The 15,988-nt window shown below is 57.6% G+C and overlaps 1 protein-coding gene across 1 annotated transcript; it reads left to right on the plus strand.

The window, feature by feature from the left end:
- The first annotated feature begins 1,628 nt into the window (after nt 1–1,628).
- LOC109246917 (uncharacterized) lies at nt 1,629–14,102 on the plus strand. Its single transcript, XM_053899334.1, has 4 exons — nt 1,629–1,764; nt 5,873–6,001; nt 9,205–9,315; nt 13,659–14,102. The coding sequence occupies exons 1-4, from the start codon at nt 1,651–1,653 to the stop codon at nt 13,761–13,763; spliced, it is 459 nt and encodes a 152-aa protein (XP_053755309.1). The 5' UTR covers nt 1,629–1,650; the 3' UTR covers nt 13,764–14,102.
- The last annotated feature ends 1,886 nt before the right edge of the window (nt 14,103–15,988 follow it).

The following is a 15,988-nucleotide window of genomic DNA, read 5'->3' on the forward strand; positions in this document are numbered from 1 at the left end:
GAGAGACTGAGCCAGAAGCCTTCTGCTGACACCGTGGTCCTTGGAGGCTTGCGGTGCTGACGTGCAGCATTCACCAAATAAATGCTTCGTTTTATTCTATTAATAATTTTTTAAGGTTTATTTATTTGGGGGGGGAGGAGCAGCGAGAGAGGGAGACACAGAATCCGAAGCGGGCTCCAGGCTCCGAGCCGTCAGCGCAGAACCCGACGCGGGGCTCGAACCCACGAACCGTGAGATCATGACCTGAGCCGAAGTCGGACGCTCAACCGACTGAGCCCCCCGGGTGCCCCTAACTGCTTCATTTTAAATGGCAGTGGGATGCCCTCATTTCTAGACCAAGAAGCATGACATCCTAGGGGAGCAAGGTGATGACTCTTGGGGCCACATTATTGAAATAACTGACCAGCTTCTGTCTGGGGGGGAAGGTGCATCCTGGGAGAGGGCACGTGTGGGGCTGAGCCTCGCCTGGGTCTCCCCTGAATTCAGCTCCGGCCCCAGCCTGCACGCCTCACGACTCCTGCAGATGAAGGGACTGTTGCTGTTCGAACACACCCCCTGGCTCAAATGCACGTACAGAGGAATAGGGAATAGTACGCAGTGCGGAACGCGAACCACGGCCACGTGCATCCATGCAGGAATGACCAAAGACGGAGCCACAGAAGAAACGTCCAGGGAGACTATTCCACCCACGTAAAAGCCAAAAGCAGGGAAGCACAGTGTCGTCTTTCGGGACTGATCCAGGTGTGCTGACCAGTAGAGGGAAGTAGGAGAATTGTCAACACACTTCAGGGCGATGGGCGCCCCTGGGAGCAGGCTCGGTGGGGACAGGTGCGCGGGGGGGTTTGGGGGGGGCCTGCTGCCTCACACTGGGCGGCGGGTTATTAGTCACTCACTAAAACAGGTAGCTGTCTCCGAAACGTCCGCGAACGAACGTTACGTAAGGAGGAGGCGTGGACCCGGGCCATCTCTGTTCGTGACCGCAGGGTTTGCGGCGCGGTTTTCTGTAGGGGAGTGGATGACGGATGAACCGCACCTCGCGTGGGAGCCGGGCTTCGAGGTTCGGATGGGAGACGTGACGTGGGACAGCCGTGATGATCCAGACGGGGCGGGGCAGGGGGAACCGCAGGGGCCTAAAGCAGAAGACCCCCGGGGGCGTCCTTGATCCGGCTGATGGCCGGCTCAGAGGTGCCAGGGCCCTCAGGGCAGCTCAGGTCACGATCTCGCAGTTTGTGAGTTCGGGCCCCACGTCGGGCTCTGTGCTGACACCTCACAGCCTGGAGCCCACTTCGGATTCTGTGTCTCCTCTCTCTCTGCCCCTCCCCTGCTCGTGCGTGCGCTCCCTCTCTGTCTCTCAAAAATAAATAAACATTAAATAAACATTAAAAAAAATTAAACAGAATTTTGAAAGCCCACTAGTTCCAGAAACTGCCCTCAGCACCCAGACGGTGACTTGACCCGGCTGGGGTGGGGGGGCCCTCCGGGCTGGGGGAGGGGCGACTGCACAGCCGTGAGCGCAGAGCCCACGTCCACCCCTCCCCCCGCCGTCGTGCCCCACATCCAGGCGGCACCTGCCCCGCCGTCGGGCGCCTCGCAAACGCTCGAATCACCCTGTCGTGTCTCCCGCAGCCCGTCCAGGCCGCGCTCATCACGATGGACGTGCCCCTCGTCTGCGACTATGGCTCGGGCTTCAGCAAGGTGGGCTTTGCGGGCATGGAAACCCCCCTGGCCGTGTTCCCCACCCTCCTCGGGAAACTTCGACACGACGTGAGTTGCTCTGACCCTCGTTGTGCCCAGGGCTGCCTGGGGCGCGGGCGACGCGTCTGAGGCTCCGTGTTTGGCTCCCCCGGGCCTGTTCTCAGGACCGGATTTGCTGGTCCATCTGGTGATTGATTCCGTGTGTAAGAAATTCAGGTTTTAGCGTCAAGATCTCGAGGAGAACTCACTTTTCTGCAAACCCCGCGCAGACCAATCAAAAGTCACGTGCAGGCCGGAGGCACCTCTTCCTGAACCTTCCCCGGGGGCAGCGGATAGGACATAGGACGTGCTCCAGCTCGGCCAGCCAGACCTGCGTGTCCTTTGCAAGGTGGCCACTCCCCCGTCCACCCCCGCCCCCCTCCCGCCACCGAGGGCCCTGCCACGTCCTGGAACTTCTCCCACTCGAAGCAGCTGTGAGACGCTCAGTTCACATAACGACTGTAACTCGCTGAGTTGACATGAGCCTGGTGGCCCTACCGGCGAGTTGCCGTGGGGCCCTTCTCCCCGAAGACGGGCCGGCATCTCTGAGAGGAAACGTGCTCATGTCCCTGTGTGAGCGAGCAGTAGAGGCAGGACCCCCTCCCCCCCCAACCTGCCTTCAAGGCCCCGGTGCTGAGTCACCGTGCTCCTCCCTGGGAAGCCTACCCATCCGTGAGAGGGGGCACCTTGGTCACGTGGGGAGCCCCACATGTCCGGGTCCCGGGGTGATTACGCCTGGGCTCTACATCACTTGGAGCAAATCAATGGCGATGTTTCTAGCAGGCCTCGAGTTTTAAGACCCGCCTTCCTACCGGGGCATGCTGGGGGGCAGAAAGCCAGAGAGTCCCTGCCTTTCCCTAGGTGGGTCACGGCTGGCTGGCCGGCCCGTTTCTTCGAGATCGCAGGGCTTAGCGGTGAAGCGTGGGGGGCTGCGTGGTCAGGAGACCCACATCCGAACACCGGCCCTGCCTCCGCACTTGTGTCACTGGGGGCAAGTTGCCTTTGGAGCTCTGACTCCCCGTGCACAGGGCGGGGTGAACGAACACACACGTGCCACATCCGGGGGAAGCTTCAGTGAGGCGGTGCCCGAATGCCTGGCCCGGAGTCTGGCCCCTCGTGGTGTGGAACGGGGATGGGGATGATGCTCAGGGTGCCGGCGGTGAGGAACGTGAGTGTCCTGCTTGGGGCGGCCATGACCGGTGACCACGGACCTATTGTGTCCCAGCTCTGGAGGCCGGAGGTCCTAAATCAGGTGTGAGCAGGGCTGAGCTCCCTCCGCCGGTGCTAAGGGACCATCCTTCCTGCTCCTCCAGCTGCCGGGGCTCCGGGCGCCCCTGGGCTCGTGGCTATGCCCCTCCAGCCTCCGCTCTGTCTCACATCTCCTGCTTCTGGCTCTTATGCAGACACTTGTCACTGGATTTAGCCCTCCCTCCCCCAATAATCCAGGATGATCCCACCTCAATATCCTTAAATTAAAAAAAAATTTTTTTTAAGGTTTATTCGTTTTTCAGAGACAGAGAGAGGGAGAGCATGAGTAAGGGAGGGGCAGAGAGAGAGAGAGGGAGACACAGAATCCAAAGCAGGCTCCAGGCTCCGAGCTGTCGGCACAGAGCCCGACGCGGGGCTTGAACTCACAGATCCTGAGATCATGACCTGAGCCGAAGTCGCACGCTCAACCGACTGAGCCCCCCAGGTGCCCCTCAATACCCTTAAACTAATCACATCTGCAAAGACCTTGCTTCCAAATACAGTCACATCCATATAGGTTCCGGGGCTTAGATGTGGACACATCTTTTGGGGGCCACCCTTCAACCCACTACAGCTGGGTTCTGCCTATTGTCCGTGGGCCCCGACATCATCCTGCTGTGCGGTTCTCGGGCTGGGACGCCCCTATCACCGGCTCCCCGTGGAGGCAGATTGGGAGGTAGAAGGAGGAGGCGGGCCTTCCTTTCCGTGTTCCTGCCCTGTTCTGCCCTGTGTCCTGCCCTCTCACAGCTCCCCGCGGCCCGCCAGCGGCCCTGGGGCTGTACTCTCCGGGCTCCCTCCGTGTTCCCTGCCGGCTCTTTCAAACTCCCAACGTTGCGTAACCGTTGCCCCGCATCCAGTCCTTCGAGAATCTGTTTTGAAATCCTTGGCGTGGCATCTGTGGTCCCAGCAGGTGCAATAATTCGTCCTGCAACGTGAAAGCTCCCACCGCCCCGGGGGAGGGACAGATCCCTGTTAGCTGTGCAGAGAGTGGGACAATGAGAAGCAGGATTGTAGGTAAAACGAGTTACATACGCAATAAAGCAAAAAATCACAGGGAGAGAGGTCAAATTCCTCGCCAAAATAGAGACGAGTGGCCATAATGAATTACAGTAAAGGGTGGAACTGAGCCGGGAGCACTGTTTCGGTGAGGCGCTGGGCCGCCGCCCTCCCCGCCTTCGGGGCCAGCCCCGGGCAGTAGGAGGGACGCTTCTCTGTCCAAGAGGAGTCAGCACCTGCCGGGATGCTCTGCGTGGGCTCACATTTCGCTCCAGATACGAGCCCCGCGGCCCCTCCGTGCTCTTGGGTCTGGCGGCGAGCCAGCAGTGAGAACCCTGGCGGGAGGCCCCGCGCCCCGGAGGGGCACTCGGTCCACGGCCACCGGAGCGGCCGCTGCGACCCCAGCCCCGTCCAGCCGGGCATTTGAAGCAGTGGCTTCAGACCCCGTGACACGCTCGTCCCCGCCCCGCAGGCATCCCTCGCCCTGCTCCCCTCGCTCGGGAAGGTTTGGCCAAGCCAGAAGCTTCCGAGGCAGGGCAGCGTGGACTGTCCACACCCGCGTGTCCACTCGGGTGATGAAGCGCGTTCCCATCGGCGGTCTCTCTGATTTGCTCCCCGACGGCCCCGCGGCAAGGAAGGCAGAATGGGAGACGTTCCATCCGAAGGAGACGGGGTGCGGCGCGGAGAAGGCCAGCGGCTTGCCGGGGTCTCGCGGATTGTCCCCCAGCCCAAACCCCTCCTCCTAGAGAGAAATTCTTCAGGCAAAAGAGCTCTGCGCACGTGAGCTGTGGTAGCCTCAAGAGCGGGCCTCTCTGAAATCCACGCCGCCACCGCGGCCCAGCATCCCCGTGGCACAACGGCTGCGTGACAACAAGGCCACGCTTCCTACAGACTGCTGAGCATGGCAGCGATCCCCAGACAGACCCGTTTCGGGAAACACGCGCCTCCCTTCCCGGACGACCGGCTCAGGAGCTGCCCGGTGGCCTCGCCGACTGCCCGCTGTTCCAGGACACCCATCCAGCCCTCCGTCCTGTACCCAGGCTCGGGCTTGGACCACAGCCTGGTCGGGCGCCCCCGTCTTCTCTCACATAGGTGGGTTCCTAGCGAGACCCTCACACCTTTTGTGCTGTGTTGGTGTCTGCTTTTTGGCAGATGCAGATTTACACACGGACCAACCGGCAAATCCCTTCTGGATGACGGAATAAACGGTTCACCCTGCCACGAAAGCAGTTAGGTCCGTCTTCTTAAGGGATGACAAACTAAATTCACCTGCAGACCCTTCCCCCGGCGGGTTTCCAGGGTGAATGCAGCAGCCGGTGCCCCTGCCCGACACCGTGCCCTCCTCCACGGCTCCCCCCACCCCCGTTCCCCTCGGGTTTCCCACCCGCAAAGTGGACAAGGCCAGTGTCCTGAAGAACACTTTTTTTTAAATGACTTTTCTTTTTTTTTTCTTTTCTTTTTTAACGTTTATTTACTATCGAGAGACAGAGAGACACAGAGCGTGAGCAGGGGCGGGGCAGAGAGAGAGAGAGGGAGACACAGCATCCGAAGCCGGCTCCGGGCTCCGAGCCGTCAGCACAGAGCCCGACGCGGGGCTCGAACCCACGAACCGCGAGATCACGACCTGAGCCGAAGTCGGACGCTTCACCGACTGAGCCGCCCAGGCGCCCCCGGGGGCACTTTGACCTTGCAGGTCATTTTGCTAAAACGTCTTAGTGGCATCTTGAAATGGCACGCAAGCTTGAGAAGGCCACCACCGCCAGCGCCGTGACCTGGAGCGGTCCCCCCGCTGCACGTCACGGCTCCTCGCCGTTGCTCCTCGTGCGTCAGCACGTGGAAGCCGAGGGGAGGTGAGTCACCCTCGAGAGCTGACCTGTCCTGGCCTGTCTTTCAGACTCCGCTGGTGGGGATGGGCGAGGAGGACTGGTTCCTCGGAGACGAGGCTCAGCATAAGCGAGGGGAACTTAGCCTACAATACCCCATCTCCCGGGCAACCGTCACGAACTGGGCCAACATGGAGAAGGTAGGCTGCGGCTCCTGCTGGGGTGGGACCTGTCCACGGGGCCCCTACTGACGTTCGGGGGGGCATATCTGCTCCCTGGCACTGGCGGGGGGGAGGCGCCCTGGCATCCGGGCCTCTCTGGGCCTCTCTCTTGGTCCCCGTGGACGCTACACCACGCTACGAACCACACGGGTCGTGGGGTCTGAGACCCGAGCCTGAATCCTGTCTCCACGACTTATCATCTGTGTCATCTTGGACGAGTCACCAGCCTCCCTGGTCCTCTGTTTCCTTACCTGTAAGAAAGGGGTATAATTTTTTCTTGCGTGTAGTGCTGTTGTATGCACTCGAGGAAATGGCTAAAAAGTCCTTAATCCACTCCACGCCTGTTTAAAGCAACAAGCAGAAAAACGGGAGATGACAAGCGTTGGCCTTGGGACCTCACGCAGGGCTGGTGGGAACGTAAAATGGTGCAGCCACTCGGATCGCGGTACGGAGGTTCCAAAACATGAAAGAATCGAAGACGAGGGCGGGAAGAGACGTCTGCACACCCACATTCACTACGGCCAAGGTGTCCATCGGCAGATGGATGGATAAACAGAATGCGCTGCGCACATAACGGACTATCACCCCGCCTTGAAAAGGAAGGAAGTTCTGACACCCGCTTCAACACGGCCGGACCTTAAGGACATGAGGCTGAGTGAAATGAGCCAGGCAGAAAAAGACAAAAACTGTGGGATTCCACCCATACGAGGACTCTGAGTCGTCCGATTCGTGGAAACAGAAAGGTGGACGGCGGGCACCGGGGGGCTGGGGGAAGGGGAATGGGGAGTTAGTGTTTAATGGGGACAGAGTTCTGGTTGAGGACGGTAACAAATTTCTGGAGACGGATGGTGTTCAAGGTTGCACAGCAGTGTGACTATACTTAGTGCCACCGAGCTGTGCGCTTTTTAAAAAGGTTGAATTGGTGAATTTTATGGTATGTACATTTTACCATAAGAAAAAAATTCCGTAGGTCAGTGCAATACAGACGTATTCGATATGGCTATTTGAACCACTCTGTCTTAGCAACCGAAGGTTCTGATCAGGGTCTCCATATACGGCTGAAGTTTGCACGCTGCCTAGGAAGATGTATTAATTATCTACGCTGCATAACAAATCACCCCCAAACTTAGAAGCTTAAAACACCGATGGCCATCTACTTCCTCTCACGGTTTTTGTGGGTCAAGAGTTTGGGAGCGGCTCAGTTGGGTGGTTCTGGCCTGGGGTCTCTCATGGAGCAGCAGTCAGGAGTCAGCTGGGGGTGCATCATCTGAAGGTTCGACCGGGGCTGGAGCAGACATTTCCATGGTGGTGCTCCATGGGGCTGGCAAGGTGGTCCTTCTTGGGGACTTTCTGCAGGGGCCCTGGAATGCCCTCACAGCACGGTGGTTGACTTCCCCTGGAGGAAACAATCAAGGCGGCCAACGTGAAGGCTGCGATGGCTTTATGATGTAGCCCTACGGGCCACACACGCCTTCACTGTTGGTATATTCTGTGGGTCGCACGAGCCAGTCCTGGTTCAGCGGGGGAAAGGTCTGCACAGGGTGTGGATGTCAGGAGGTGTGTGTTCATTGGGGTCGTCTTGAAGGGGTTGTGGGAGTGTCGCTCACAGACACTTCCTGTCTACACGGCTGAAGCGTTGGCTCTGATTCTGGCTGTAGCCCTCCGTTAGCATGTCACAGGGAATACAGAAACCGAAGCGGTGTAGACAGGTCTTTGGAGTGTGCGGCCCACCAGCCCCTGGGCCCCGGGCTGCCTGGGCCGTAGCCTCCACCCTCCCCTCCCCTCTCTGGTGCAGGCTCAGCTGCCTGGCTGACCCAGTGGAGCTGACTTCTGGTGTGTCTTCAGCTGGTTCAAGTTCTTGGTTCAACGCTTGCCCAAATACCGGGGTCATTGCAACGATCCTCCCCCATGGTACCCCTCCTCCTACCTTGCACCCCCCACCCCACGTTCACCCCCACACGGCCTGTCGAGTGACTGTTCTCCATCTGATCGTGTCACTTCCCTGCTCCAGTCCATAGTGGCTGGACATCTAGCTGTGAGCCCACCCGTCTGGCCTTTGGGTTTCATGGGCGCCATGTTGCCGTGTGTTTCCGCGTCCCCCCTTCCTGAAACCCTTCCTCCATTGAACTTCCCCTCACTTCTGTTTTCAGTTCCCCATGGAGCCTCCTCCCCAGAGGCAGGCAGGAGCATTATTCATTGCTTGTTGAGCACCTACTGTGCACCAAGCACTCGGTAGGTGCTGTGGCCTGAGTCGTGTCCCCCAGTTTCTTATGTTGGAGTCCTGCCCCTGAGCAGCTCAGAACATGACCGTATCTGGAGATGGGGTATTTAAAGAGGTGACCAAGGGGCGCCTGGGTGGCTCAGTTGGTGAAGCACCCAACTTCAGCTCAGGCCATGATCTCGCGGTTCGTGGGTTCGAGCCCCGCGTCGGGCTCTGTGCCAGCAGCTTGGAGCCTGGAGCCTGCTTCAGATTCTGTGTCTCCCTCTCCCCCGCTTCCTCAAAGGGGTCACTGGGGTGGGCCCTGATCCCACGTGACCGGGGTCCTCGTAAGAAGAGGGGATCAAGACACAGACACGCACGGAGGGACAACCCCGTGAGGACACAGGGAGAGGATGGCCGTCCACACACAAGGAGAGAGGCCTTGGGAGGCCCCGGCCCTGCCCACGCCTGGACTTCGGGCTCCGGCCTCCAGGACCGGGAGGCTGTTGTTTAAGTCACTTGGGCTGTGATCTCTGTTACGGCGGCCACAGGAAACAAATACGCTCGGTTTTCTACAAACGTTGTGCCAGACCCTCTACGATGTCCTCATGACCCTCTCCAAGGAAGGGAAAGTTTTCCATTTTATAGATGAGGAAACAGCACATCAGAGTCAAGTTCCTTTTCTGGGCCCACGCCTGGTGCCACACTCCCCCCTCTGTGTCTTGGGGCCCATGTCTGCTGCCCAGTCAGACGAGGACTAGGCCTCACACATCGTTGTCTGCTCCCCGTCCCGACTCCAGGCTCGGCACACGCACGGAGCTTCTGTGTCTTGTCTCGTCTGCAGCCGCTCTGTCCTTCCTGCTGTGAATCACATAAGCTACTGCGGAAGCCACTTTGCAGGGTAGACGGGTTCCATCGCACTTCCAGAAGATCGGCCGTGGCTCACGGACGTGCCTCACCGCGTCTCCTGCTCTCTCCACAGATCTGGCATCACTCCTTCTACCAGGTGCTCCGCGTCGCCCCGGAACAGCATCCTCTCATGGTGACGGAGCCGCCTTTAAACACAATGTCCAACAAAGAGAAGATGTCACAGGTAAGGGGCCACGTGGTGGGCGGGTCAGGGAACAGGCCACGGGGAGGGCAGCTCTGGCCTCCCCTTGAGCCTTGAACCTCGGGGACCCCCTCAGGGCGTCATCCCTTTGCTCAGCGAGATGAAGACACGGGAGAGATCTGTCCCCTTTGACCCTGGCGGCAGGCATGACAGGTGCCACGGGAGAGCTCACCAAGGGGTCACCAAGTGGGTGAGCATTTGGACCTCGCAGCCAGTCTATGGGCTGGGCAGTTACAGTCCCTTTGCACAGAGGAGGAAATCGGAGGGTCTAGGGGTGGAAGTAGGCAGGGCAGGTGGCTGGGAGGCCCGCTGGGCCCTCGAGGCCTGACCCTGCGGCCTTGCTCTCTCGGTGCGGTTTGTCCTGCTTGGAGCTCCAACCTGCCTTGAGAGCTCCCACCTTCCCCCTGGGCCTGCCCCCCGGCAAGGAGCTGGTGGTGTGTGTGGATCGGATCGACCAGGTTGAACTGGGTTGAGCTGGTTCTCAGAGGCTGTCAAGGACGGGGCGGGGAAGGAAGGAGAGTGCCCCCCAGCAGAGCCCTCTTAGGGCTGGAGTGAGGTCCAGGTGGGGAGGGGCCGCAGGGCCGCCGCTGGCTGTCCAGGTTCCAGATGCGTCATGAGGCTTTGCCTAATGAGGACGTCCAGGAGCTAATTAAGGAAATGGCAAGGTTCTGCCACCTGGCCCACAGCCCCTAGAGCCCGATGGTGTCCCCTGCAGTGAGCAGTGACCCGAAGGGCGGGCCAGCGGCCCCCAGCACCACCTGCCCACAGAGGAGGCCTGTGCCGTGGCCCAGAAACAGCACCATCAATCACGGCACGGGCGTGAGCTGCCGCCTCATTTAACACAAAGCCCCGAGGGGGCCGACGAGTCTTCCTCTGCACATGGACAGGTGGATCGCAGAAGTGGGCCATGGCTGGTCTCCACGTGGACACGGGCACAGAGCCCACGGCTTTGAAACAGCAGGGATCCAGGCTGAGAGCAGCATGTGCCCATCGGAGCCCCAGCGAGCTGGAGAGAGAAGAGGGAAGCAGGACTGTCCCTCACCCGAGGGCGATGTGCCACTTCCAAACTGTCTCAGGGCTCTCCGGAGAAACAGTGGGACACACACACACACACACACACACACACACACACACACACACGTGTATATGTAGAAAGAGATCTGTTTTGAGGCATTGGTTCACACGATTATGGGACTGACAGATGCCAGGGTCTGCAGGGCGAGTCAGCAGGCTGGAGCCTTTTGCTCTATTCAGATCTTCAACTGATTGGACGAGGCCCACCTACCGCGGGGAGGGTAATTGGCATTACTCAATCCATCGATTTATGTTAATGTTTATTATCCAATGTCAATATTAATGTTAATGTTATCCAAAAACATCCTCATCGACAACCTCAGAATAATGATTGGCCAAATGTCTGGGCTCCCCGTGGCCCAGGCAACCCGGACACGTAAAATTAACCCTCACACAAAGCGTTGTGCCACACAGCCTGTCTCCGGCACTTGTCCACCTCTCCGGGGTCCACTGCCTGTCTTCCTGCCCTGGGTCTCTCTGAATTCACCCCCTAATTATATCAGGGTCCCAGCAGGAAACCAAAGGGACCCTCACGTGGGGTCATTTTGATGAGACTTTACCAAAGAGATTATATACAAAGGCAAGCCTACGTTCTAGAAGAGGGACGTGAACGAGAGCTCTGGGCTAGTATCAGGAAGCTGTTGCCTGCTAAGCCCGACAGAGCCCGGGGGGTGAGTAGCCCTGAGAGGGCCTCTGCCAGGAGCCGTGGCCTCGGAGGGACCAACAACGAAGGAGCAGGGGGATAGCTGTACTCCTCCCCTCTCCGCCTCCCTCAGACCTCTCTCCAGGGTCCCCACGGGCGGAACCCAGGGGGTCGCCCACAGAGGGGGGCCCGTGGCTACAGTCCAGGGCAGAGAGTGGTCAAGAAGGATGGAAGCTTCTGCAGGAAGACGGGGGGCAGCCAGCAATGGTGGCCCGCCCCCCGGGCACAGGGAACACCACCGCCGTGCGGAAAAATAGACTTTTCCCCATCTGTGGGCTCTTCCCTGCAGAGTCCCTCTGTCCCGACGCCAGCCTCCCAGGCTCCTCCCGGAGGCTGGGACAGACTGAGAAGGGCTGGGCTGACTTCTCCCGGAATAAGTCTGTGTGTGAGCAGGATGCCTGGGGCCATGGCCCAGCAGAGAGGCCAATGCGGGGAGCAGCCCAGCGTGTAGGGAAAAGCCCAGCTTGGCCTCAAGACCCGGATTCTGGCCCAGGCTCTCCCAGCACGGGTGACCTGGGGAGGAATATGCATCCTCAAGGTGTCCTGATTTCCCCATCAGAAGGATGGTAATGGTGTCACCCTGGGGGTATCGCGGAAAGGAAATGAATCGAAGTCGTGAGATGCGTGTCAGGGGGCTTAGTGGCTGTTGAGCATTCAGTAGATGCTGCTTCCTGTTCCTCGGCCTCGGAATTCTCATCTGCAAAATGGGATTTTGATCGCAGGAACCCAAAGACCCTTCCAAGCTCTGTGACCTCCGGCTTCACCTCAGGCCAGGGGAGCTGAGGTTGGGTTTTGTCTTTGTGCTTTTAGGGGGCGGGGTCTCTAGTGGGATCGCAAAAGCTGCCCGTCCACACCCGCCACTCCTCCACCAGGATGCAAGTTCCGGGGGCACCAGAGAGTAGCACAGACTCCCAGACACTGCCCCCCTGCCCTGTGTCCTTCGAGGTGGTGCCTGTGTCCGGGCCTGGCCTTCCATATGTCACGTTACAAACGCACATCCCGGTGGCCTCCACTTGGGGGCCGTGGTGAATAAAGCCGGTGCGAATAGGCGTGAACCAGTCTTTGCAGGGACTCACGTTTTCGCTTCTCTTGGGTCAGTCCCCTAAGCCCCCCGGGCGGCTGCCCCCAGACGCGTGCTTAGTGACCCCCCCGGGGAGTCACACGCTCAGTGGTGGACCCGGCTCTGTGGAACATCGTTGTCTCAAATGCTGGCTTTACTGGGTTTTGGGGTCTTTGGCCAGAGGCCGGCCGGATCACTCCCCAAGCAGCCTGCACCCCGACCATTCCCCTTATTGTCCTGTCCCGCTCAGGGCCACTGCTCGCCTGCCCTGCTTGTCCCCACAGCTAGGGACAGCCCCTAGGCCCAGGAGCCCGTGAAATTGTTCAAGGGAGCCAGCCCACAGGGCTCCCTCCAGAGACAGCTAACCACCCTGCCGGCCGCCCACAAGGTGCTCCCCGACAGCTCCAGCTGGCTGTCATCCTGTCCCCCGGGTGCCACCCTCCCGTGGCCCCGCCTGGCCGGTTTGGAGCTGCAACAAAGTCTGCCTTTCAACCGTCCGAGTGACCCCGCGTTGGTCCCACCCTCAAAAGAATCTTTAAATTGAGGCGCCTGGGGGGGCTCAGTCGGGGACGCATCTGACTTCAGGTCGGGTCACCATCTCGCAGCTCGTGAGTCCGAGCCTCGAGTCGGGCTCTGAGCCGCCAGTGCGGAGGCTGCTTGGGATTCTCTCTCTCCCTCGCTCTCTGCCCCTCCCCCACTCACGCTTTCTCTCTCTCTCGGACTAAATAAACTTAAAAAAAGGACCTTTAAATTCCTGTGGCACCATCTTGCAGGAAAATCACTCGCTCGCTCAGCCAGCGTCACAGAGGCAGTACCTCGTCGCGTCTGGCAGCCCGGGTTCATGTCGCACCCCTGACACCTGCCCCCTAACATGTTTGTCCACTGGTCTCCCATGTGGACAGGGGAGGACGGTGTCACATACCTCTGGGGGGACGCCGCGGGCGGCAGGATCAGGACTGTGTCTCCCCTGTTCATGCCTATGTACGGGCAGTACCCAGGAGAGCGTTCTTGACCAAGCCAACGGTGAGCTTTTGCTGTCGCCATTATTACAAAACAACGGACCATCCCAGGTCAAAGCGTTGGGATTTGCGTAAGGTCCGCCTACCCTCCAAGAGCAGAAGGGGCGAAGACGTGGAGAGAACAATGGTGGCGCTGGGAAGTCAGCACCATCCCCGTGGGGATAACACGGTGGTCTGCAAGATGTTGCGATGCCCTCACATCAGTCTCGTGACTAAGGTCTCCCCCGCCATAAGGTCCCCGGGAAGGACGTGAGCCTGCGTCACAGGCTGGGAAACGGTGTCACAGGGCTCGTCAGGGCAGAGCTGGGGTCAAGTGTGGCACGCTCCCTGGCCCCGTTGCCTGGATCTCTGGGGCAGCCAAGTGCCTCCTACCGGTCGGCTTTGTGAGCCCGGGAGCTAAGGGAAGACCCACCCGCTCCTCCAGCCTCTGGCCTGGCCGTTAGCACGGTAGTGTTCTTGTTCTCCGCAGATCCTGTTTGAGACCTTCAACGTGCCCGCCCTGTACTTAGCCAACCTGGGAGTCCTTTCTCTATACGCCTCCGGCCAGACCTCCGGTGAGTGGCCCTGCTCCTAACTCCCCTTGTGTCCCTCCCGGGCCAGCAGTTTGCTTCCACTCAGCGCATGTCCTTCCTCCGCAGCTTTACTGAGGTGGGATTTGTGCCCGGCAAAGTCAGCGTGTCCACGCTGTGCAATGGGATAGGTTCTGACGCGTGGATACGCTCGTGCGGCCATCGGCGCAGTCGAGATGATGAACATATTTGTTGCTGCTAAACCCTTCCCCTCCACTCCCCACGCTCTGCTCTAGTCTGTCCTCAGATGAGATTGCATTTTCTAGAAATTTGTATAGATGGTTGGGTATAGGGGGCGCCTGGGTGGCTCAGTCGATTAAGCGTCCGACTTCAGCTCAGGTCATGATCTCACGGTCCGTGAGTTCGAGCCCCACGTCGGGCTCTGGGTTGATGGCTCAGAGCCTGGAGCCTGCTTCCGATTCTGTGTCTCCCTCTCTCTGCCCCTCCCCTGCTCACGCTCTGTCTCTGTCTCTCTCTCTCAAAAATAAACATTAAAAAATTTGTTTTTAAATGTTGTTGGGTATATACCCTTTTTTCAAAGGTTTTTTTTTTTTTTTTTTTTTTTTTTTACGCAGCATAACTATTTGGAGAGTAGTTCATTTCTTTTTTTCTCGCCAAGCAGTATTCCGTTGTGTGAACTCCCTGTAGTTTGCTTATCTCTTTACCTCCGGATGGACATTTGGGTTGTTTCCAGCTGGGAGCTCTTATAAATAAAGCTGCCGTGAACATTTGCCTACAGGTCTTTGCGTGGACACACGCTTTCATTCCACTTGGGTAAAAACAGCTAGAAGTGAAACGATGGGACCAAATGCTAAGTGTATTTTAGCTTAAAAAAAAATCCGCCAAACTAGCGGCCAGCGTGGTTGCGTGCTCCACTGGGATTTCACCAGCCGCGTGAGCGTGCGGTTCCCCCGCAGATTGGCGTGGCCGGTCTTTGTCATCGTGGCCCTTGAAGCAGGAGGGCGGTAGTATCTCGCGGTACCATTTGGTGTGCGTATAGATGTCCAGTTGGCCCCACACCACTTGTTGAAAAGACCCTGTGTTCTTCATTGAATTGCGTCTGTGCATTTCTTCTGGAAAACCAGTTGTCCGTGTACGTGTGGGCCTATTTCTGTACTCTGTATTCTGTCCCGTCGATCTATTCATCCACCTGTGGGCTGATGCCACCTTGTGTTGATGTCTAAGTCTTGGAATAAGAAGTTAGTGTGGCAGCTTTTGGTCTCTTGTTTTATAATGTTTTTTTTTTTTTTTTTTTTTTTTCCGGAGAACATTCCAGGTTCTTTGCATTTCCGTATGCATTTCAGGGTCAGTTTGTCAATTTCTATCAAAACAGCATCTTGGGGCACCTGAGTGGCTTAGGTGGTGACACATCCATCCTCTGCTCAGGTCACGATCTCATGGTTCGTGAGCTGGAGCCCCGCATCGGGTTCTCTGCTGTCAGCGCGGAGCCTGCTTGGGATCCTCTGTCCCCCCCTCTCTCTGCCCCTCTCCTGCTCTCTCTCACTCTCTCTCTCAAAAATAAATAGACATTGATCAAAACCCAAAGATGCTTTTTTTAGAACTGCATTGGATTTATAGGTCTCTCTGGGGACAACTGATATCTTGACAACGATGTCTTCTAATAAACATGGAGTATCTCCTAAGGGTTCTCTAATTTCTCTGGGCAGTGATTTGTGGTTCACGGTGCAAACATCACGCAAATCTTTCATCCGATTCATTCCCAAGTATTTTATATGTTTTGATTGTATCATAAATGGTATCTTTATTTAACTTTCCGATTGTTCAATGCAAGTATACAGAAAACAAGTGTCTTTTGTATAATGATTTGTATCTCGGCACCTTCATTAAACTCTTTTATCGGTGCTGGTAGGATTTTCTACTTAGGCAACCCTGTTGTCTATAGTTTAACTCCTTTATTTCCAAACTGGGTGCTTTTTATTGTTTTTTTGTTGTTGTTTTTTTTCCCCCTTGCCTCATTGCTCTGGCTAGAACCTCTGGTACAATACTGAGTAGAAATGGAAATGGTGGGAGCAGACATCCGTGGCTTGTTCCTGACCCCAGAGGGAAATCATTCAATTTTACATTACTAAGTGTGTTGTCAGCCGTAGCTTTTTCATAGACATCCTTTCGAGGGAGTTACCGTGTATTCCTAGTTTGACGAGAGGTTTTTTCTTTTTAAATCACGAATGGATAGTGGATTTTGTCAAATGCATTTTCTGCCCCTACTGAT

This window comes from Panthera pardus, unplaced genomic scaffold, assembly GCF_024362965.1.
Source record: "Panthera pardus isolate Hobbes unplaced genomic scaffold, ASM2436296v1 HiC_scaffold_12, whole genome shotgun sequence".
Taxonomy (NCBI): domain Eukaryota; kingdom Metazoa; phylum Chordata; class Mammalia; order Carnivora; family Felidae; genus Panthera; species Panthera pardus.